This window comes from Columba livia, chromosome 4 (genome assembly GCF_036013475.1).
Source record: "Columba livia isolate bColLiv1 breed racing homer chromosome 4, bColLiv1.pat.W.v2, whole genome shotgun sequence".
Classification (NCBI taxonomy): domain Eukaryota; kingdom Metazoa; phylum Chordata; class Aves; order Columbiformes; family Columbidae; genus Columba; species Columba livia.
This window is the reverse complement of record NC_088605.1, coordinates 57,289,331-57,314,960: the sequence shown is the minus strand read 5'-3', so window position 1 is coordinate 57,314,960 and position 25,630 is coordinate 57,289,331. Positions and strand designations below refer to the sequence as shown.

At 36.9% G+C, this 25,630-nt stretch overlaps 1 protein-coding gene across 4 annotated transcripts in view; it reads right to left on the bottom strand.

Moving 5' to 3' along the window:
- The window catches only part of TTC29 (tetratricopeptide repeat domain 29), a 290,318-nt gene that overhangs the window by 6,630 nt on the left and 258,058 nt on the right, over positions 1-25,630 (bottom strand). For all 4 annotated transcript variants that reach the window (XM_065061915.1, XM_021284035.2, XM_065061916.1 and 1 more), the window contains one exon: positions 342-415. In XM_065061915.1, the coding sequence (XP_064917987.1) occupies positions 378-415 (38 nt within the window). In that variant the 3' untranslated portion in view covers positions 342-377. The remainder of the gene's footprint in view (positions 1-341; positions 416-25,630) is intronic.

The window sequence follows — 25,630 nt, the reverse complement described above, 5'->3', positions numbered from 1 at the left end:
TTTTAAGTTTCTATATACACTTTGATAGCTACGTATTTTATATTTGGGTTCAGCACCGGGTTAACAGATTTGTTTCTGTCTCAAAGGGTTATTTCTGTAAATTAAAAGTAATTACATGATCAAAGGCAATTAAATTCTAAAGCTGGCAAAACAAGCTAAAAATCTGAAGAAAGTGTAATTTTGTTCATTTATGAACAGGAAAAATATTTTCATTTGGACAAAGTAAAACAGAGATAATGTACAATTGCCTGTCACAATCAAGTTAAATTTTGATAACAATGACATTTTGCAAAAATCTGCATACTGGTATATAGTCTATGGATTAAGAGCAAATACTGTACCAGAAAGGATCTAGAACTGGTGTCTTTGGAAGAAGATCACAGGGGTTTTGAAGCACTTGCTTCTTTATCAAGTTCTGTTATTAAAAAAAAAAAAAAAAAAAAAAGTGTTAATGCTTTAGGCTTACAACATTCTTATTAACAGTTAAAAAAACTAGTTGTTTTATTTGAAAAACATGTAATACAGTAAAAAGTAACAAGAGAAGGAACTCTTAAGACAACACAGAGGTGAGCCACATAAGATACAGAAATACAGAACTCATAGGGATTTCTATTCTTGTTTCTTGCACCCCTGTGTGGCAGTTCTCAACCAGGCTGGTTTTGGAGGATAGGTCCAGGTGAGACCAGCTGTGGACCCAACAAGGAAGATGCATTTGGGAGAAGATGATGGCAAAGACAGCACTGAAAGATAGCAGGCGGTAAGGAGACCATCCAGGGGAAGGAGTGAGCAGTGCAGAAAACACGAGCAGGCTGAGGAGGTTGGATAAGTAAAACTGCCATCCCTCAGTGGGGTTCTCCTAATGGGACGTGACCAAAATAACAGGTGGCTGGGAGGCAATGGCTTAACTGCAGAGCTTTTGGCAGCCACACGCGCCCTTTGCTCCTGTGATGGGTGATGCTCAGCCTTGTTCCTTCCTTGCTCCATTTCCACGCCAAACTCCCACCTCTGAGCTGCACTTTCCGCTCTGTTCCCAGCGACTCCCCGCCTAGTTACAAAATCCCTGGGGGATTGCTTTCTATTTTGGGAACTACTGATCTGGTTTGCCTCCTCAAACGAAGAAAGTGCACATATATCTAGTCCATCCTTGACATCTATTTATCAAATCTATTCTCAAAGGCTTCTGATGAAGGCCATTTTACCACATCCCTAATTTAGCGGTTCCAGTGCTTCATAATCCTATAGCTCAGTTTTTCCCCTAATACTTAAGATAAATATTTGTTGCTAATCAAGCTGTGGTTTTTTTTATTGTTCTACCTTTGATAGACATGAAGAGGAAAAGAACACCATCCTCTTTTATAATAACTCTTTATAGCTTGAGAGACTCTTTTCCTTCCCCTAATCTTCTCTTTCTTGGCTAAGCAAACACAGTCTCTTCAGTATCTCAAAGGCGCTCATGTTTTCTGACGTCTGCATAATCCTTGGCTGGATCGTCCTCAACTTGTCACTACCCCTTCGCACTGTGATGCCTCAAACTGAACTCTGTCTTTCAATCATGGCAATACCAATGGCGCTTACATGGCATATGGATTTAATTTATGTCTAAAATAAATATATGGATCCAGTTCTGGTGGAGATGAAAAATACTGTTCAAAGCAGTGTTACTGCTGGTGCAATGTCTGACACAGATGCGAACTACTAGACCACTCAAGATAAAATTCGTTTCGTCATATCATGGGCTTTTATTAAGTATAATGGCTAACTAGGACTTCATCTATAGTTGTATGCAAGTAAGAATAGGATAAGTAGACCTATGAAGAATATCTAAGAAATAGCGTAAGTTATCAGATGAAGTCTCATTTTGTATGAGGCCAACATGTACATTAGCAGTTAACTCTGTATTTAACAATGCAGTTATTCCAAGTAACATTTTCTGAAACCAGAACTAAAGTATATAGATGGAAATTACTTTACTGGCAGACCATGTCTAAAAACAATCTAATAAAACCTAATTGAACAAAAGAGGCTCTGTTCATGGCGCTGCAAAGTCTGTAACTTCTCAGGTTGGCTTAAGAACACAAACACAGTGAAGCAGCCGAGAGCCTCACGCAGTTCAGATGTACTAACAGGGAGTCTGAACTACACACCCCACTGCACCCCAGCTTCAGGCCAGTGCAGAATTATTGCTTTTTCCAGTGGAAGCTCATTGTTGAAAAAGTGGTGGGTGACTCAAGCCCAAAATGTGACCAGGTATGTAGAATAACATATGTATTTGTGAGTAAACAACACATTAAAGTGTGTCTCTGACAGCAGTGTATCTTACATACACTGACACATGCAAAAAGCAGTGGAGATGTGCGCATGACAGATGGGGAATTATAGCATAAATTGCTTTTCTCATGCACCTTTTGGCCTTTTGCCTTCACACTTGGACACTGAGTTATTGTTGTCTGATTAACGGTTCTACCCTCCCAGTAAATACGAAGCATATCAAAGATAACTGATGGAACACTGAGCCATAAATGTTTTCCTGGCATTTGTTTGTCCAGTGCTATATGGGAACAATAAAAGCATCTCATATTCATAATGACAATACACATATACCACCACAGATCACATCATCAAGCATTCTCCTTCTATCTTCGTGTGTTGTGCAAAATGCAGAAATAAACATTAATATGTATTAATAGTATGTAAATGTAATTAATCATAATAAGATGTTCCTGACATATTATCACTGCTGTTGACAAAATATAATTGAAGTTGCCTAGTCAAATTTTCAGTGTAGCTAGAATTGGCATCTCTGTTCTTGCTGTTTACATGTGTCTATGTAGATAGTTACACTTCTAAAAATGTCATTATTTCATCCTGCTCCTGGGAGAAAGCTAAACAGAGCTGCTAGTCCTTTACACAGTACAATTAGTGAAAAGTCATATAAAATAATGAAAGCCTCACCTACAAAGACTGAAGCTAAAATGATCACTAACTCCAGAGAGGACAGGAATTTTAGCCATTACTTTCTCAAAACATTATAAAGAAAACAAACGAGGCAACACCCATGTTCCTGAGCTTGCATGCCCATGCAATGGGAACGCATTCAAATCCAAGTTTTGCACTGTTCAGAGGCTGTTTGAATTTATTAAACAAAATCTGCACTGAAGAACTCCATGAACAGATGAAGAATCATAAGAAGACTGTTGTTTGGGGGAGCTGAAACTGCTTTGAAAAAAAAATGACGATAACTTGAGGAGAGGACAAGAAAAGTAAAAATGAGAGTAGTATGCAGAAGGTGACTCAGAAACCATTTTTCACTGCCTCTTCCAATAAAAGAATGAGGTAGGATATACTCAAAGTCACAGGTGGTGGGCTTGGAGACAAAGGAAGAGGTTCTTTGTGCATTGCCAACTCATCCGTGGAACTCCCTGCTGCAGGATGCTGAGGTTGCCCTAATTTCTGTGGGCTCAAGAAGTGACATAGTGAACAAACAGGAGAAAAGTCCATATCCTCTCCTACATTTCCACTACAGCTAAATTGCTTAAGTGGCATAAAATCCAGCAATACAACACCTCAAACAAAAGACAGCAACAGTGCTATTATGTTTTCAGATGTATTTAGGTACATATTTGCAAACAAACCCACATTTGCAACTGCTGTTAATGTGAGTGAACTCTTACTCTATTGTACATGCAAAAATAGTAACATACAGCAATATAGTGACATCTGTTTTCCTTTAATACAATAAATTCCACATATTCAGACTCACTATTAGCCAAAACTGTATTTTTGTCACAAAAGGGAGAGAGAAAAAGCAAGACTATCTCACCGTATTCTTTATATCCTCCTCATGGTTTGGCAGCGTGTGCTAGGTTATTACGTTGGCATAACACAGCTGATGAAACGTAACCCATTATTGTAATTTAAAAATTACTTGCATTTTTAAAGGTCATGCAGCTGTTTTCAGTTATATAATCTGTAGAATGACGTAGTGGAGTAGCAAAAAAGCAAATCCAGCAGCAAATAATATAACTGCCAACACCATGCACATCCCATACTTGTAGATCTTCCTACTTTTTTTTTCTGTTGTGATAAATGAAAATCGATGCAATACTTTTTAAAAAGTGGATTGGGCCAACATGTTTAGCTATGTGTCCTGACCAGGTTCACTTGGAATGGATGCAGTTGTACTTGGAGGTTTTATGAATATAGAGATTAATGAATTTGTACAATTTGGGCATGCAAAGCATTTTTATCAGGCATATTCCATTTAGAATAAGCAGTAAACCATATATAAGGGTTGTGTCAAAGTTTACTGAATAGGGCCCTTGGTAGCTAATGTAACATTTCTCCAACAAATCAAAGGTATTGTTCTATGCTCACATGAATATACAGTAGCCATTACCTTAAATTTAAAACTCACTGTGAGCAGCAAACACACGGTGGGGATATGAAGGCCATATTGTATCAGCAGAGTCTGGAGAGATTTTCTTCATATGGCTTTGCCTGGTTGAAATATATGTTGCAGTTGAAAGCTAAAGGGATTACTTTTGAATAGTCATCACAAAGGTTGATTATATTCGTATATCATTTAGCTGGACCCTGCAGGCTATTATTCCATTAGCTGTGCTGGCCCTACACTGTCAAAAAAGTTGATCATATAATGTAAAAAGGTTACATGATCTGTTAAGGTATGTGAAGAAACTTGAAATAGTAATCTTTTCAGAGCACTACAGCTTTGTACTTGAAGGTAGATTGCATTTAAAAGAAATACCTGCAAAATCAAATAAATACAATTAACCTACCTATGTTTTCTATTTTTCCTATTTTGAGTAGGCTGTATACAATTTGACTAAGTTAATTGTACAAGGTAAGATATTGGCTACAGAGTATTTTTTCAACCTCAAATCCAAAGAACTGTACCTCAAAATAGCTGCATCTTTATGTGAAATGCTTTCTGAAATGGTATTTCTGGTGAAAAAGATTTGCTGATTACATTTCCCTTGCACATACAAACACACACATTTTCTTTCACTGCTTAATAAAATGGATCTTCAGATGGTTCCATTATGTGGATGCCTTAATATTATTTTATGCTAAAACATGGACAGCGCATTAGATTGAAAGCATCTTACTGTTCCACAAGGCAGAGTAATCATGGACTATCCCTGGATAGCAAATGCTCCCATTGGGGAAACAATACCAACAACACAGGCTAATGAATCACAGCAGTTATTAATCATGGACATTTGTAAGAGCCACATATAAAGGAGAAGAACTCTCAAGATTAGAGAGGTTAGAAAGTGGGACTGAGAAAAAGGACGGAAGACTGTCCAATTGCATTTGAGAATAAGCTTATGGGTATTTTCTTCACTGCAATTGTGCCCATGCTTGCTTCAGTCTTTCTGAGCCAGCCCAAAAAGATAAACAATTCAGTCTGCTTGGCTCAGTTAAGCTTTCTGATCCTTGTAGGACAATTTGGCGAAAATAAATAAATGTATGCACACAGGCAAGACCCTTAGGGCGTATGGCCTAGTTAGAAATGAGACAGTGCTTCTTTTATCAGACAAAGTTGTTTAATTTAGATTGTAAAAGCGAGAGTTGGTTCTCTTTTCAGTATACCGTATATATAATTCAGGGCAATGAATGAATCTTTATGAGTACAAATGGGAGCCTTTAATGAACTACAGCAAGCAGTTGAGCAGGTAGGTTTCTCTGAATAAAGGCTTTGCAGATGGGTGAGTTTATGAATGAGAAGTGGAATTTATTTTATATGCCTTTAAAGAGTCAGACTATGGCACTGTAATGAAAGAGCAAGATTTTTCTGGTTTGGATAAGAAAACTAAAGGAAAAGTGAATTTTTCCCTGTCTAATAACTTCCATTGTTTACTTAGCCATATTCAACAGCCCTCAGACAAGTTAATCTTCCTCTCCCACATAGTCTGGGCACGTGTCAGACTTTTGTACAACAATGGAAATCTCTCTTGATCTTACATTTTTCAGTTCTGTGAATTGTGAAAATTATATGCTAGTCTGTGACAATATAGTATAGCAGCATCTCTTACATAAACCATTTGTTGAGTAACAACTTTAAATAACAGTTCTGTCAGGTCAGACTGTTGACTGTAGGTAGAAAAATGGGATTTTCTCAAGGCTAAAATACAACACTGTATTTTGTGCATCTGGAAATCAGAGATACATCAAAAAGTTCTACACAGTCATCAAGAATTCTTCAAACATGAAGAAACCTAAACAAAATGGCAGACAGTTTTTAGTTTATAGTTTTACCTTTACTGTCAACAAATTTTACATGAAATCCAAACTATTATTTTAAAGTTTCCATACAGCATCTCTGGCTCTACTCCAATCCAGGTTAGGGAGAAATTAAGGAAACAATGTTTCAGATCCAGTATCTTGAAACTTTCTCAGTTTAAGGCAAAGTTTTCCAGAAAGGCAAAGCAAGCTGAGCATCTGCCCAGCTGGGTAATCAAGGTTTCCACGGTGCAAAGGAGAATTCCCAGAAGGCCCAGAGAATGGTTTCTTTTCCTTCACCCCCGCCTAGCTGCAGAATAAAGATCACAAGTGGAACCTGCTTGCTCGCTCCCAAAGACAGGACATGGCCCAGGAGATCTCCTGAGAAAGCAAAGTTCTGAGCACACAGGGGCTGCTCGCTCTCCTCGTAGAAGCCAAACACACCCTCTGCTACCTCGAGGAGTTGGTGAGGAGGGAACATACAAGCAGTATAAAAGCACTTCTTCTACCTCTCTGCTGAGAGCCACCACTAAAGACTGAGCCCAAATGCTACTTAAAAATCCTTATGAAAGGAAGTATTTATCTTGCTCATAGAACTGGTATTTTATAGTCCTGAAGAAATCTGCCAGCATTTTAAAAGATATTCCTACAGGCTTTTCAAAAAATGTGCATATCTTAAGTTTTTAACACACATCTTTAGAGTTAATGAATCACAGCAGTTATTAATCATGGACATTTGTAAGAGCCACATATAAAGGAGAAGAACTCTCAAGATTAGAGAGGTTAGAAAGTGGGACTGAGAAAAGAACGGAAGACTGTCCAATTGCATTTGAGAATAAGCTTATGGGTATTTTCTTCACTGCAATTGTGCCCATGCTTGCTTCAGTCTTTCTGAGCCAGCCCAAAAAGATAAACAATTCAGTCTGCTCGGCTCAGTTAAGCTTTCTGAGTTATGAATGAAATCAAATATCATTGCAAGGGGCAAAGAAGCAGTAAGTGGACTGGTATTTTAGACAACATAATGATCATAACAGAAGCAGTATATTTGTTCCTAATTTGTGTGCAGAATCATCATTGCCACATTCATTGTACAGCAAGGCAAGGTATATCAAGTGCTCAGTAAATAATTACAGTACAGTAGATGTGAAAATACAGATTTCAAACATAGTGGTGATTCTAAGACCAATTCATGCCCAAGTTGATACCCTGAAAAATTCTTGCTGTCTTCCCCCAAATCACTACAGTCCTTGTCCTGTAAAACTTTGAAATACTCTGCTTGAGAACCTACTTTATGCACTTACTGTGCAACCTTATTGCCTGGCTACACATAAAACCTCATATCTTATTTTTTACTCATATAAACATACTGCATCAAGTCTATTAAGTACTTGTCATAAAGGCCCAATTAAAAACTGCAGGACAGGAGAGCAGGACAGTTCATAACTGCATTTTGTAAACACCACCTTCTACCCGTTGAGCAAAATATGTCACTGAACAGAGGAGTTCAGTACTAAAATCACTGGTAGCATGTGATATTTCTTTATGAATATGCAGCTTGATGTGCCTTCAAAGGATCTAGCGGTCAGAGAGTGCTTAGCACCCCTTTCTCTGCAATTCACGTTCCTCAAAGGTGTCCCAAAGGGAGGAAAAGCTGGAAAGCTCAGATTACTTAAACACGTCCTCTTGCTTAATTATATGCCATTAGCATACTGAGGTTCAAATACAGTGTCGGACTGCTCTGATTAGAAGCTCTGATTTCAGTTCTTTTTGCTTTTATCTCTGTATTTTGACATGAGTGCTGTATGTAATTTTGTTGAGAATTTCTTGTTCTGCAGATCTCGTTCTCTATATTCTGATTTGGCTCTGTGGTTTTCTGGCCTCAGAAGGCTTACCTACTCTTTAAAAATGTACGTAGGAGTACTTTTCATGGTTGAGACTTCTTTATTTCAGCATCTCCAGTGACTGCTCTGCTTGGTGGCTCACAAACTGCTTATCATCTGAGGCCTCTAAAAAGTAGGTTCTTCACTTGGGAAACTGTCTTCCAAGAGCTTAGCCACAGGTATATTCTGAATACAGAAGCTGAAGCCAGTGAAGCAGAGAAAATTCAGCAATACATCTGCTACAAAAACCAAAAAGGATGCAAGGGAGATTTTTTTTTTTCTCCTTATCTGACTTGAGCTTTACATCTTCTAATGCATCTTAGGCATGAGTGCATCCTCTCTGGCTAAGGAGATGTAGGGGAAGCATCTGGAAGATTATGTTCTTTAAAAAGAAGATACAGAATCCCTCATGGAAGTATCGTTTTCCTTGAGACTGAGGTTTTCTAGGGAGAATACCATCCTCTGTAGCAGCTAAATTTCTGCTCTAAGATTGGTGCAAAATGCTCCTATTTCTCTCCTCTCCTAAAAAAAACAAAAACAAAAACAAAAACAAAAACAAACCACAACAAAACCCAAAAAAACCTACTGGAAATTAAGGTTCAGGTTCAGTTGGGGTCCTTGCATTCAGATGTGATGACATACATATAATGCTATTGTGAGATACTTTTCCCATGGACACTTTGGAGAAGCTTCTTTGTCTTAACTTTCCTTGCTGATTTAACCAACAGAGTGCAATCAGACCAATTTCTCTTCAGCAGGTTTTGGGAACAATACTTTTGGTGGTAAGAGCATCACTCAGGGTTGTTGAGTGATTTTCCCTCTTAGGTTTTGGATTTACGGCCATGTTCTTCTAGACAACACAGGACAACTTGAAAGGCAACTACTTGTCTTCTTGTGTCTTTACAGATAAATAGAAAACTCCAGCTTTCAACCCAGTCATCCACTTCTGTTGAGAAACAGATTTGCAGTCAGCATAAGACTTGTGAGCTACTTTAGAAAGTTATAGAACTACAGATATTTTTAAGAACATGCTAGTAGAAGCTAGAATTTAAAAATAAATGCTCTGGCTAGTCTAGGCCCAGTCCTCAGGTGATGCAACGAATGCAGCTTCCCTAAAGTGAGCATGGTCATGTCAGCTTTACCAAACTACTTCAAAACAGATCTTTTTAGAAAACTTTTTATTTTGGTAATTTTAAATTCAATTGGAATAATGCCATACCAATCACTTTGTTTTGCTGTATGGACAGCAGAGCTTAGAAACATCCGCCAGGCAAACAAACGTCTTCATAAAGCAAAAGATGCCGCCCTGCCACTCCACCCCTCTACTGCAGTGACAGTTTCTTTAGGACCTTTCCTTCAACCACGTTGCAAAGGAAGAAAAGGAAACAGGGTTATTTCTGGGTTGCTGCCATAGGTTAGGCTGTTAAGGGAAGATTCAACTCTCAGTCCTGTCCCTCACAAAGGCATCAGTGGAAGAGGAGGCAGACAACATTTCAGTTGCAGCTGCTGCCAGCTTGAAATGCCTTCCTAAGATGTGCTAAATCATGTGAAGTCACCAGCTGAGAAATAAGGAAAGAATTTTTCCCCTGAGGCACAAGTCTGAGAAGGATTCTGGCAGGCTTTCCTCCTCCTTCCCCCTCCCCTCCATTTTTTCCTTAACTGTTCTCACAATCCAGGGAATCTGTTTTGAAATTAACATAGGTTTGAAAATAACGCAATTTCACCGAATTCACAAAGTGAATGTGGAACTTAACATGATTTCAGCTATCTGAATCTAATACAGATCTGGGGACCCCCTGGCTGCCATCATCCTCTTCATGGGAGGAAGAAAGAGTCTCTTGGGAAGCTGAATAAATTCCACACATTAGGTAGAAAACCTGGGCAACAGCAATTTGATAATGTAACACCAGGCTGTACTCAGATGAATGTTTGGTGCTTTGACAGGAAAGCAGGTCTTCTTGATAAAAAAAAATAAATACATAGCTTTCCTCTTAAAATCCATGCTGGAATCTGTATGTTCTGATCAAAAAATGTTCCAACCTCATCACAAAGTACAACAGACAAAATTTCTTGCTATAGGTTAAAATAATACACTCCTGCTTGGACGTTTAAGAGTCTTCAAAGCCTTGTTCTAGCAGAAGTAATATTTCACAGGCACAAATTTTGAAGGTTGCCCTTCTTCCAATAGCAGAGCCCCAGTTTGATCCTGGTGTGCAAATTCATTTATTAGGCATAAAACTAGAAACTGTACTTCAGCTTCTCCTGTGTTCTGTTTAGATTGTACCTATTGTATTATGAAGAAGCTAAGAAGAATCTTTGTAACATGAAAAATAAAAATGCCAGCCTTTCGCAGAGGCTTTATCTGAGCTGAGCTGGTTTGTGGTGAACTTGACAGACTGTGCTAGAGCAGCACCAGGCCAGCGCACTCTGTAACAAGAACAACTGTATCCTTGAAACGCATCCTCAGCGAGCACATAAATAACTCAGCGAGCACCAAGGGAGCACAGGGGGTCACATGCAAGCCTGGCAGAGAGGCGGCAGTGGGTGAACAGTCTTGGAAAGGTTTACTTGCCTGACTGCAAATCTCTCTGGCGAACTGCTTGCTGTGGCTTTATTTAATTCTTAATCTTTGCTTCTCTGTTTAATTCCTAGCTGCTTTAGAGACCTGTTGTAACACAGCAGTTAAAAAAAATATTCACATGTACTGTTGGGCCTCCCCAAAGAGCACTAACTTGACACGTAGGCCGTGACAGCTGGGCTTGGACTACTAAGAAATCTAATCCAGGGTTTCCATCATCTTAGTTGTTGCCTTCCTTTCATTACAGTTTGACTCAGCCCCTAATGGATTCAGCTTTATAAAAATCAGAAAAAGAGGAAAAGAAAGCAATTTATTCATGTTTCACTAGAGCTCACAGAAGACACGAAATTTCTCTAAAAATGTAAATTATTTTGTACCACACAAGTGAGACTGGGCGGCTAAAGCTCTTAGAGGAAGGCTCTTTCCCAGGGCTAATGTTTTTATAGCCAGTGATTGAATAAATCAATCCTTTTATTATCACATCTCTTTTACTCTCCTTTTTCTTCAGAAGAATTTAGCCAAAGGTACCAAAGCACCCTTTTTAATTCCAAGAAAATTGATTATGCGTGTTAATTTTGTTTTTAATCCCAGACATATCAAAATAAACACCATAGACATGTGTAGCAGAAATCAATATCTCTTAAGCATCAAGTTGGTAAAAACAAGGATTTAGTAAGAATCCAAGATGTAAAATACCAATGTACAAACTAAACCCTTATTTATGTAATGTGCCTTTATACAAGCTCCAATATAAACCTGAAAGAAACTATCTCAGGAGAACAGAAATGGCTTACTTGCACTGCATCAAAAATGACCCCATAAGACCTCCTTTACTGAGATAGCCCAGATATTTAATGTGAACATATGTTTTTAAAGGATTTCTTGTCTTATGTCCAGTCATTCTTGTTAATTCATGGGACAGCATACTGCAGATGTGCTCTTTTTTATGTTACATAAAGCAAAAATTACATTTAACAAGCGTAAGGTTGGTCATAAAAAATAAATAAAAATAGACTCTTAAAAGCTGGAAAATCACAAAGTGAAGCTATCAGTCATTCTTATTGAGAAGGGTGAGGACAATGTGAAATAAAACTTGTACATCTATGAACAGACATTTCTAAAATGCTAGCTCTTGGCTGTTATTTCACATTCTCTATAGGTTGCTTTCATCAGCCCCAATATTTCTTCCTTTAGAGTAAGATGCAATGCACATTTTCACTAGATGCCATTTCTAGTCACTGACTTCAATTTTAATAGTAATTAAATCAAATACTTTGAACGTTTATGCAAATTTGCATACTTGAAAGAATAGAAAAAAAAAGTCAATGTAAGTTTTTTTGTGTTCTACTTCTGGTTAAAGAACTTAAACTACACATTTGTTTTAATAGTATTCTTCATTAATGTTACTGTTTAATATAATATGCAAATAAAATAACTTCCACAATTATTATTTTTCTAATACTAATCCAAATCTATATACCAATTTGTGCATTCTTTCATATGGACACTAATTATACCATTACTACTAGTATTCTGTATGGTTTTACTCCTTCCTGAGTGCAGATGAGATAAATGGTACTTCTTCAAAAAAGGAATATTCTCTTCTGGTTTTGACTGACACTGAAGGTCTCATTTGTAGACAAGTACTATTCTCTCCAAAACCTCTTCTTAAGCTGGTGTAAGAAGCCATACTCAAAGACTCACTACAAGGAACTTATAATTAGAAGCTCCTCTTAGCGATTGGTTACAGTATGAATTTAAGTCAAAACATGGAACCAAAATGGCTTGTGAGGCACTGAAGTCTGTTTTCCTTTTATCAACACACAGAACAGACAGACAAGTTGTTCCTTTGGACCACTCATCACCATTTGACACTACCAAAAATTGCTGTCTCACCTCAACAAGATGGATGGAGTTAACAATAAGTCAACAAGGAGACTTTTACACAGTTCGAATCTTTCTCAAAAGTGGGCAGTTCTGGAATAACACAATCCCAGCACCAGCCCTCTTGGCTGGAAAGTTCCACAAGGATTAATGCTGTTTAATTCTTCGTAACACGCACGTAGAGCTGTGAAGGGGAAAGATCAGATTAGATGGTGCCAAATGGCAGCAACATGTGAGTGACCTGCACAGACCACGAGATCTTGATTTCAAGCACAAATGAACATCTAATTTTGATGTGTTATTTATGTTATTGATAACACTACCCGATTCAGACCAGAACAACTACATCCATGGAGACAAATCTGCATATTAGCTAAATAATTTCTGAATTTTGGTCAATCTTTCTTCCTATTCATTTTTCTAAACATCTAAGCGAAATTCAGAAAGGGGAATAATTCTGTGGTCTTCTTGGACATTGTTAGTTTAGAGATGGCTAAGTAAATCCACCTATATTAAAATAACAGGCTTCCCAAATACACATATTTTTGACATATTTATATTCATGTTATTGTTTCTAATGGAAAAAAAAAAGCTTCACAATTAATAATTATATGAAAAGACAAGGCTAGTATGAAATTAGTTTTCCTGTTTCACCGGAAAAACATGCCACAGAGAGCAATATTTACAACTCAGTTCCCTGGGAGCTTTTAGGTAGTGCTGTAACAAAACAGAGTATTTTATGATAACTTATTCTGAAGTTAAATTACATACTCACACAGAGGATTTACAAGTAAATAAAGACTACAGCTACTGGCATTTTAAAAGTAATTTTAGTAGAGAAGCTTGAATTGTGAAATATGAGACATATCTTTTGAAGAGTTCTGAATCTGTTTATGGACAACTGATTTCATTAAGACAATGCTAATTAATTATTTTAGTATATAATACATTTGCAAGGGTAAACAAACATCTTATTGTGAGCTACATCACTGCCAAATTAATGTTTCAGGTCTGGACTGAATACTGAGTTTATAAAACTTCACGAGTCTCTTTTTTATCTACTGGGAGGATTTTTGCTAAATGGTTGTAATTTTAATAATATGAACTGAATTCATCCAGTGATGGTAAGTGAAACATGGTGATTTTAATGACACATTTTTTTTTCAGCTAGATACTTCCTGTAAAGTGTTAGTTTGAGGTTTCTACCTCACACTCAAGTCAACAAGGCAATTCAAAATGTTAAAAGTATATTTGTATTCCATCTTTCCCCAGCTATACTAAGACTGAAGTTGAACCTTGCTTCTAGCAATGTTATATTAAAAAAAATGGTGGTGGGGAGAAATGAAAAGCACACTAACTAGATCCTCAATAGTCTTAAAACAGACCATAAAGAACTATCTTCAATGCAAGTGATCTACGAAGGGAACACTAAGCTGCTCTCCTAAAACTGAATTACTGAATCAGGCATCAAGGAGTGCACGAGAATCTCAGTTTTACAGCTTTTCAGGTTACAAGCTTGACTCAATACCCTCTGAATTTTTAGGGTCATGATCCAGCTGTAGCATTCACGTAATATAATCTTGTTCATTGAAGTATTAAGGTCTACCTTAACAGAAGTCACCAATGCTTTATTTTTAGGGTTTCTTCAAAACTTCACTACTTTTAATTCCTGATCTAAACCTACCAATGATCCAGTTCACAAAAAAAAAAAAAAAAAGAAAAAAGAAAAAAATAAGAAGTCTGTTCTTGTTCTGTTCTTGTGTTAACATTATCCTTTAATTTAAACAGTCTTCTAACTTGGTATTTATTCATTTGTGAGTGTGTATGCACTCTGCTAACTATGGTGGGATTTGGAACATGCACTAAGTATTCCATTGTATGCAGGACTTATATGAGCAAGATTAAAAGGATATCTGTCTGGATTTTTTTGCTTGTTTGTTTGTTTTAATATTGCATTATAATGCTGCTTAACTAACTTGAAAGCAAAGAGGCCTTACATCTGCAGACAAGGCACTAATTCAAAAAGTTCATATAATCTCAATTTAAGGTAGCATTTTTGCCTACATTCTTTCATGTGTTGTTCTTGTACATGTAGGTCGTGGCTATGTAAAGATAGTAAACACAAAAACCAGCAAGCCTAGAACACTGTAAAAGATTGAAAGCTAAGCTGTTGAAACAACGACATGATATTTTTGTCATTTTCTGTTCCTTAAATTTTTTCAAACATTTAAACAAATAATGACATCTTAATTCAACCATATATCATATACTTGTGAGAAAATGTAATTTGACAAAAATGTAATATGCCAGCTTTAAAGATAACTTTGAATAGCTCATACTAACGTACCACAGAGCACACACCACATCCTCTGAAACGTTCAAAACAAGTTAGCAAGCCTAGAACCTTTCAGGGCACCTTCACAAGCAGATCAGCTCCCCACCAATAAAAATTAAATAAAAAAAAAAAAGGAAAAAAAAAAGAAAAGAAAAGAAAAGAAAAGAAAAGAAAAGAAAAGAAAAGAAAAGAAAAGAAAAGAAAAGAAAAGAAAAGAAAAGAAAAGAAAAGAAAAGAAAAGAAAAGAAAAGAAAAGAAAAGAAAAGAAAAGAAAAGAAAAGAAAAGAAAAAAAGAGTAAAGGATCACGAATTGAACTTTGAATTTCTTTCCAATCCCTGCCCCTCCTTTTTGGGTGATCAGGAAGAACACTTAAAAGATACAAAGAGACACAAATCTTTCCTTCTTTGAGTCCTGATGCTGCCTTTGTTTCACTACATTTACGCATTCCAAATTCTTTCTCCTTTCTCTCAAGTACCCAAGGACTTCTAGGATCACTTCACTCAACTGTTTCCTCCACTTGTTTCCCCAAAGGGCTTCAATTTTTTCCTCCATTGAATAATCAGTAACTAATGCAGTGGTATTTGCCTAAGCTGGCAGACAACTTGAAGAGATGTCCCTTGAGGAGCAAGCTGCTTCTTCTGCTCTTAATTTGATTTATCAATTTGATGTTATCTCTAAATTCAAATAAAGACATTTTGCTATCAAGCCAAACTTAATCTCTGATTATTTAACTGGTGCTGTGAGCAAAGAACTAGGAGTGAGAACTGAAGTCCCTGTGAGCGAAGAAACACAGGGAAATGATGGAAGAAAGCCCTTAAGATAGCTAAAATGTGAAAAGAAGAATGAAAGACCAAAGAGTGGAAATGGTAATGAACAATGAAACAATATTCTTCAAACAACTAATGAATAAGACAATACAGTGAAATAATAGTAAGTCGCTAAAAATTCAGTTACCACGTAAGGTTTTAGTCTGCTTCTGATTACTGTGGAAGCTTCCCCTGGACTTTTCAACGTGTAAGAAAGAAGGTATAGGTGTCTCTATCATATAGCTCTTAATTAAAAGCAGAATCAGGACCTCTGTAGTTTGCCATGCCCGTCAGAAATTCCCTTGGATAGCACAGAATGTAGCTGTTTTGCAGTCACTCTGTATCCTGCTCATTTGCCACCGACATAGAAACCTGCTCGCTGTTACAACCCAAGAACATCAACTTGACACCGTCACTGCACCTACAAATAGCTGATGACTACATGTTTTTGAACTGAACTCTAATGTTGACTTTCATGATGCCAAGATACTAGAGACAATTTTCTAAAATATAAAAGCTGAAAGATTCAGGGTACAGGCATAAAAATACAACTCAGCCCATTGCTTTATTTTATGCAGCTCACACAAAGATAACACAAAAGCTCACACAAAGATAACAGAGCGCAGACTTCAGGTCCTACATCTTCACAGGTTGCATTATTTTCCTATTGCTATTTGTGTTCTTACAATAAAACGGTGAGAAAAAGCATGCTTTTGTTTGTTTGTTTGTTTTAAAAAAAGAGTTAAAAGAGAACCCAAGGAATAAAAGATAACAGCAGAAAGGCAAAATGGATTATCACAAACTGAGAAATGAATTGGGCATGAAAGTGGTATTTGCTCAAGAGGTTTAAAAAAGGACACATACATGGATATTTCTTAAATCAGCCTCAATACCAGTATAATATTAAACACCAAACAAGACATTAATTAAAAACAATAATGCCTGATGGGAGGAGAAAACAGTAAAAATCTGACTTCTAAACTGAGTAAATTAGCCACAACTCTAATAAAGGATATAATGATAGACAAGTGAATTAAAATGCTATAATGAGGAAAAGAAATCAAGACAGCTTTTGTAGAGGTCTCATGAAATTATTGTTCTTTTGAGGAAAGCATGATGATCTGGATGAATATTACCTGGTTGATTAGATTCCCAGAATGCTTCAGATATCTTCTCTGGATTAAAAACTAGTTAAAGGCAGGAAACAAAGGTAAGAATAGATGGATTGATTTTCACTACGAAGACAGATCAGTAGTGAATTCAACAGGGATCTGAGGCAGAATTTGTACAGTTCAACATGAAAAAAAAAAGAACACAAAATGTTAGTGAACAACCAAGTAACAGAATCTACTGCTGATACAAAATTACACAGAGTAATCAAAACTTTGAAGAACTTCAAAAAGATTTTGTGACTGGGCAATAAAGCATCAGATAAAATTTGGTGCTGATAAATGCAAATTAATGCACATGTGAAAACAGTCTTTTATGCATGGCGAGATTGCAAGTGTCAGCTTTATAGAAAGATGACAGGAAACATGGTGGGATATAAAGAGATGTACCTATTTTCATGAGTGCTGTGAAGCAAAGGAGTGGGAAATGATAACTCACTATTTCTTATGAAGCAAAAGTTGAGGGGCAACAACTGAAAATGAAAGCCCATTAAATACAGTGGGATCTACATTCAACTTCTTCAGAAAGTCCCTAACGTGCAGGCTGCTGAAGACATGGAGGGAGTACCTGAGCAAAGTATTGCTTCCTAATTTCCTGTTCTTATATTTTTCCTCATCTCTTAACCACTGCTAGACAGATACCAGACTAGAAGGACCTTTGATCTGGATTACTACAGTAATTTTTTTGGTATATCATGTTACTATTAGCAAAGTATGGTTTCTAATCATGGAGATTAGAGAAGGGTTAACATAAAAAAAAAGTGACATGGCAACTCTCCTAATTGTTCACTGTATGAAAACAGACTTAACTTGCTTCTGCTAAATGCTTATCCCAGGGTTTTCAATGCTCTTTAAATTTTGGGGGTTTGGCCAGTAAGACTCATTCTATTAAACTTGCCATTTTCTGAGCATTAACACCTACTTGACTTCCATTCAAAAGGTACTAACAAATGATGGTTTATGCGCACTGATCTTTCCAAGATATCAAATAACTATTTTTACTTGCAAAAATAACACTAATTCTACCTGCTGTGCTAAGGCATTCAGACTGTTTTTCAGTGCTTTTTACCAACAACAGAGCACAAGAGCATTGCCATAGAACGACTGGACAGTAAATTATTATCTCAACACTTTACCCAAGAGCTAGATCCTTTGCTCTGTACACTGAAATTGGGAGCACACTTACTAGAAGACCCAAGCCAAGCACTGATATTTAAAAACAGGAGCACCATTTCTAGAGTGAGTGGAGTTTACAGGCTAGTTTTCAGCTTGCAGATCATCTGCAGCAGCCCTGTGGGAGGACAGTTTTTATAAATAAAATATTTGTGAACAGCGGTAGTCACAGCATTATTACGAAGTCCAAAAAAAGATATCAAAGGGCACTGTTGAATGTGCTGAGCAACAAGTCTGCACTTTTTCTTCCCTGAACAGTTGTACACTTCTGTACTATGCCCAGAACAAAAGAATTTTTAAGGTAGTTTAAAATACAATGCAGGTCACATTTTAAAAACTAGTGATATTATGTTTGTGTATACATGGAATTAATTTTACTTACTGAATTAGTGATGAATGTTACTATTTTTACATATTTTGCATTTGACTGAGGATACAGTCTGAAGTCATTGCTTATGACCTAGCCCTCTTTTTCAGTGGAAGAGTGAAAGGCTAGAGCAAAGGCTGAGAAAACCTTTTAAAAAGGAGGAAAAATTGCTCTTGAATTTGGTGTATTCCTGTGCTGTCCAGGCCTTCACACACACACTGGCTCTTGCTCAGAGTCCCTCATTCCTGGCAGAGTGACCTAAAGCAATTGTGGCAGGACCGGAGAGACTGGTGATGGGTAAAGAAGTCCACTAGAAAATGGCTAAAGCTCTAGTCTGTATCAACTTTCAGTGCTCTCTCAACAGCTGGAAAGTTGACAATGTGCACTCATCTTCATGCTTTCAATTACTGTGTATCTGTTGTCCTCTTCTGTGAGGGAATCACACAGAATCACAGAATGTTAGGGATTGTAAGGGACCTTGAAAGATCATCTAGTCCAATTCCCCTGCCAGAGTAGAAACACTTAGATGAGGTTACACAGGAATGTGTCCAGGCAGGTCTTGAATGTCTCCAGAGTAGGAGACTCCACAATCCCCCTGGGCAGCCTGTTCCAGTGTTCTGTCACCCTCACTGAGAAGAAGTTTCTTCTTAAATTTAAGTGGAACCTTTTGTGTTCCAGTTTGTACCCATTACCCCTTGTCCTATCATTGTTTGTCACCGAGAAGAGCCTGGATCCATCCTCGTGACACTCACCCATTATATATCTGTAAACATTAATGAGGTCACCCCTCAGTCTCCTCCAAGCTAAAGACACCCAGCTCCCTCAGCTTTTCCTCATAAGGGAGATACTCCACTCCCTTAATCATCTTTGTTGCCCTGCGCTGGACTCTCTCCAGAAGTTCCCTGTCCTTCTTGAACTGAGGGGCCCAGAAACCAGGGGACTTTGATTCAGTGAGCAAACATTGGTCTATGAGACCATGGGAAATAGTGCACAGAACAGTGTTTTTAATTGAAATGTTGTTGTGAAAACTGCACAGTAGTTTGCAAGACATCTTGAGGCTTGACAATGCTACACGATTCAAATAACTCAGGAACTGCCTTGATTCCCTATTTACATGTGATAAGATTATTTCCTAAGTGTCTGTGTGGAAGTGGGGAGGACGTAGGTCAGTACAGGTTTCTTATTTTCTCTGTTCAAGCAAAACATTGAGGACTTTGAGATCTGGGTTATAATACAATAATGAAAAAACCTTCTTCCTATGCTATTCTTTCTAGTATTGAACAGACTCAAATAATAGAAACTTGTGTTTGAATGGAAATGCTAAATAATTCTTGGATAATATGTTTATAATATATTTATTATTGGGAAGTGATAGACTAGAAACCTGTATAAATGTTTGAAAACAAGTGCATTAAGATATATCATCCAGCATGAAGCAGATGCCAGCAGTGAGCCTACTAGACACAGGGTCAGTATTACAATGTGATATGCAAAACTTAGTGCTTCGTAGACAGAGCATTACAATGAGTTGATCAATGTGAAAAGCATGGATGATCCAAGAGCAATCACTGGAATTAAATATTACTACCAGACCCGCACATCACTCACTAAAAGCTGGCAGGATTTTAATCCTTTGGAGTACTGTACCTGCACCACATTCCAGAACTTCAGAGATGCTGTCACTGGGACAAATACTTGTATTGATCTTACTGATTCCTACCACACAATGTCATTAGCTTCCATCAAAGACTGGAAAATATAGTTGAGCTTTGATTTTGCATGATCACCAAGTGCAAGTTTTATGGGTAGCACTAATTTATGGCAAGTCTTTACGGCAACCTCTTGGATTTTTAGGGTAACACAACATGCAAATAGAAATTATTGCAAGCCACCAGATTGGCATGCAGATTTGGGTCAGATTTTTCAAAGAATCTCTGGATCTCATGATGTTATTGGTACCAGTATTTTAAAAATTCTAATCTTCTTCTGCTGTACTAATGTGAAAATGTTCAGTTTGGTTCCTAACAGTTATTGCCCATAACTGAGCATGACATCATTGGTCACAGAAAATTGCATATTAATCTCCTAAAACGATATAATTTTAATTTTATTTCTTTATAGGAAACACCTACCTCAAGCTCCCAAAAACAAATTGCCCCTTGTTTTTGTAACTAATGTCTACATTTTAATTATATATTTTTTATAAAACACAGTCACTGCTATGTCCATCCTCTAGTAATCACAGTATCCATAGAACAAATCTACTCAAGCAAGTTTCCAGTGCAGATTTTGTTTCCTGTACAAATTTCAGTGTTGAAACAGGAACTATGCAGAATATTCCTGGATTATATTATCTGAGCTGAGAGTCAAAGCCATCTTGTATTCCTTTTGTGGGAGCTGGAGAAGACTTTAGCTGAACATCATCCCCAAACAGGTTGTTTTTTTTTTCAAACAGCCTGTTGTTCCCCTTTCACTTATTCTATCTTTGGTGTAGTGTAGTATACATAATTTAAATAACCAGGGAATCTCTCTGGGCTCAAAACCACCTGCTGGCTTATATTAGCTAATTAATGGTGATTTATCCAAGTTACTAATTTGAGTGGAGCTGATTGCCTTTAGGAATTTTGTGAACGTTGTAAGAATTTTGATTATAATTATGCTTATTTGATGGGCAGTCTACTTAAAATACTTAAAAAAACATTTGCCTGCCAGCTGATTTTTAACTGTTCCAAATGAATGACTTGGTGTTGTTTTGTATTTGAGATCATGAATTCAGGTAGTTTGTTTACTCTGCTGCTCAATTTCATCCTTGTCTGTCTCCATATAATTTCTCTTTTATATTAGGGTTTATTTGCCTAGCTTTGAAACAATGACTGCTTGAAAAATAGTCCTGATCTTGAACCCACAGAGCTTAATCATTTTCACAAAAACTAATATAGCAGATTCATTTTAGCCAAACTTCTCTGTCATGCTGGCCTGATTCCCAGGGCCTGAAAGTGTGAATTTAATGGTGGTACAATGTCTGAGGTAAAAATATAATAGAAACCTCTCAGCAGTATATCTATTGGATCAGTGTAATTTCTTTTTTTCTCTCCTGGTCTCAGTGTCTCTTAAGGCAATCTAGTTTGCAGACAGCAAAGGAGACTAGACCTCTCTTCTCCTGTGATCCCAACGCTACTTATACTAAACAAAGAATCAACTCCCTAGACAAGGTATAGAGCAGACATCTGTTAAACACATAATCCTAGAGGAAAATTTACTCTATTTAAAAAAATTATTCTTTTGCTGTGAATTTAAGAGGATAATCCTACGAGGTCTATCCTGAAGACTAGAAAATAAAAGTATTATAATTCAGCTGTATTATTATTGCTTTTTAATTTTGGAAGTGAGGAAGTTTTTCTCTTAATCTTGTTCAGGTACTAAAATTGAGAATTATACACTACTTTATCTAGAAAGTAATGAGAACCTGGCAGTACATAAGTTGGCTTCATCTACACACCTGTAGATGAAAATTTAACAAAACTAAAGTAATTCACCAAACTGAAGCAATTATTTTCAATGTAACTCATGCATGAGAAATTCTACTGATTTGTACTCTTGCTGGATCTACCAGCATGTTGTGCAAATTCCTTCTACAGAAACTTGTAGGATAAAGGAAACTTAGGATACAACCCAGCAGAAGTGTGCTCTCATAGCTCCTTCTTTAGACTAAGATTTCTGACAGAGCCTTGTCTACAGCTGATGAGATGTAGGAAATTGTAGACGAGGTTCCTTAAAGTCTCAGGTAACTTTTTATGAGACAGTATATAAGCTATAGTTTGTAGAAAGTGTCTTTAAAACTGGAGTACTATATTTAGGCATTTAATGCCACATCTTTGGCTGAAATCCAAGAAGCACAAGATAACAAAAAAATGGTCCTGGAATGATAATTTTGATCAGAATCAACTGTACCTGAACCATTTGGGACAGACACCTCTGCAACATACTCTTTCAAAACCTCCAAAGATACACAGATTTCATTCTCTCCCTAGGCTTCTTATAAATAAAGTGTGTATTTCCATTGGGAGTTAGGGGTAATCAACATCTCAAACTGATTTAAATATTTAGGTATGGCTTTCACTGCCTAATTATAAATAGCCAATATTAAAGAGATCTGACCTTAGGTTTCAGTAGGCTCTTTTCTTGACTAATGGAAGATTAAGAGAAGAATTAATGAATAACTGTGCTTTTCTGTGATTATTTAAGAAACAAGAAAAAAAAAAAAAAAACAGAGAGGAAAAGTGAGTTTTCAACATTTACAAAGCAAATTGGTGGCAAAGAGGGAAATGAATTGCTATCTCATAATGCACAACCTTCTGTGCCTTATCCTCTCCAGGTATTACTCTCTATGTGCTTTTCTGATAGTCTGAGTCCTTCCTATGGTGTCCAACGTTGCTTAGTATGAAAATCAGACTCCATCATTTTTGTCCAAAATAGGATGCTCTTCATTGTTAAGCTTTTCCTCCCTGAACAGTGTTCAGTGAGATAAAACAGAGAAATTCAGAGTAATTCTTTTTCACTCTTCATTAATTAAAAATTATCTTACTGTTCAGTAAAAAGGGAGGCAAGGGGCAGAGATGTTAGAGTTCACTTCTGCAGTTGAACTTGTTCAGCTCCATGACAGTAAAAGCTACAGAGCTTTTGTTGTTTTCTACAGCAAAATAACACTACTGTTAAGTTTTTTTCACTACAAAAGCACACCTTTTTTTGGCAGAGAAGACAAAGACAAGTCTCTTTCTACTTTCTCTACAATCTTTGATCTCTTTATTCCCCTTTCTCCTTCCTCTTGATGTTCTGGTCTCTCTGATCTCTATTCATCGCTACCATATATGTCCGTGTAATCTCCCACTTGTAATAACTTTAGGACAACCAGAACCTCATTGTTTATTTCTGGCAGACATGCATTTTGTTGGAAATAAAAAGCTAGGCAGTCTTGCAGTCTCGTTTTAGACCAGTTTGTGAATTATGTTCTGCAGGACTTTCTGATTACGATTGCCCAAATTCAATGAGCAAGTCAGTGAATCATGCCTATGAACTCCAGATTTATGAGATTTTATAGTAATGAAAAATAAGTACAAGAAAATACAAGGGACTCTTTATCAGATCAGTGTCATATTTAAAGTAGTGTCTGATTCAGCTCGCTCAGTTGCTGGCGTGAACACGTGAGTTTCATTTAATATGTTAACATAATGCCCAGCTTTACTTTTTGAGTAGTCTTTTGATGTATTTACTTACAATGTGTCCAATTAAAAAGCCTAATATTTCAATAACTAACTGACAAAGGGCATAAGTGTTACAGCTAAACCTGAAAAAACATGATATATTAAGTGTGTGCCATCACCAAACACTAAAGCAAGGAATGAAAGTACAAGTTACACACAATAGCCTCAGAATCTGATGCATTCCACATCCTGAAAAACAATTTATTGCAATATATGTGGCCTTGTGATATCTAGAAAATGCATACTTATTGATATTCCCTACTATCTTTATCCTCAGTTCTTCCCTCACAAAAATGAATATGCTGACTAATCAAATTAAATATTATTTAGCTGAAAAGCCACTGTTGAAAGGAATGAAATTATCTTTATATCTTTAACTAACTCCTTCACAACTTGAAAAAAAAAATAGAGCTCAAATTCAAACATCTAATCAAGGGATGAGCCAAACTGGCCATCTGTAGAATATATTTTATTTAGGCTCTATTCACATTTAAGACATCTTGAACTGTTTTGTTCTTGTGATAGAAATATCCTTTAGCTCAGAGCTACTGTCCTGTGCAACGTACTTATTAAACCCAGCACATGCCTGTAGCCCAGAGGGCTGACAGCTTCCTCCAAAGCCGCGCTGCTGCTCGGAGCCAACCTCCCGGGGCTACTGGAGAGCGCTGCAGCCTTCATCCCCTCCCGCAGAGCCCCAACACATCATACTCACAGCAGTCCCAACCTCAGCTACCCTGAGAAATGCTATTCCGAAGGTGGCTACTGAACTGCACTGCTGGTAAAGAGGCACTTTGGCTGAGCAGAGAAGAAAAACAAAAATCACCTATCACTAACAAAAAAATAAAATTCTAATAATTTTATGGAATAATAAGAGGATGGGTTCAGTGCTTTTTTCCTCCTGCTTAAACACAGGTAACATTTGTTTCCATTATATCACTCATCTGTGACTTTTTATCTCACATGAAGAAAATGTAACAAAGAAATAAACCTGCCAAACTCTGAGCCGTGTGACTGATGCAGGGGATGCTTGCAGACAGCACTGAAGAACAAAAAAAGCAATGAACAAATTCAGTTCAAAAAGACTGATCATATCCTGAGGTACAGCTAGGCCTTTTTTGTTGATGTCTGTTAAAAGTGGCATAAAATCTTTAGAGATTTTTTGTCTCCAAAGATGATATTTCTCTAGTTTACTAGATACACTCTTTTACTTTGCATGAACACCCTCTTTGACATTAAGTTCAGCCTTAGGGCTCGCATTGCTTAGCTCTGTTCCCAAAAATCCTCATATTTGATCGGCACATTTATTAAGTCAGACTCTGAACCAACTTCCATCATTCTACAGCCCTTTTCTCTTTTCCTTCCTTCTCCAAAATGTAAGCAATCAAATAGTTTAAACCCTGTAGCCAACTGGTGAAATTATAAATACTCTTTAACCATAATGTATTATAGTCTTCATTCATTTTTCAAATAGTTGTTTGAATTTCAAATCTATAAATATTTGTCATTTCTAGAGGCCAAAAGACATGGACAAATGCTCAAACATTTAAAATAGTATTTTATAACATAACACCCCCCTTTTCTATTTGCTTAGTTTACCTACAAAAGCCTTAATTTCTTGGGTAACGGATGCCTTAATATTGAGTCGAGGGAGAAAATACTACAGATCTGGTAGAATTTCTATCAAATTCATCTTACTTGTTAGTTACCTACACCTGAAGTTGAAAACCACATTATATTGACAGGGAAACACTTTTAAATTGAAAAAATAAATTTTGATGAAAATCATACTATATCAGAAGATTTGGCAGCAAGAGAAACCAATTTTGTGGGTGCATTCAAAATGCTGAATGAGAAAATACAGCTTTCGGCTGATACAAGCCAGTGAAAACAAGAATTTCAGTTGCAGCATGTGGTCATAGAATGGTTTGGGCTA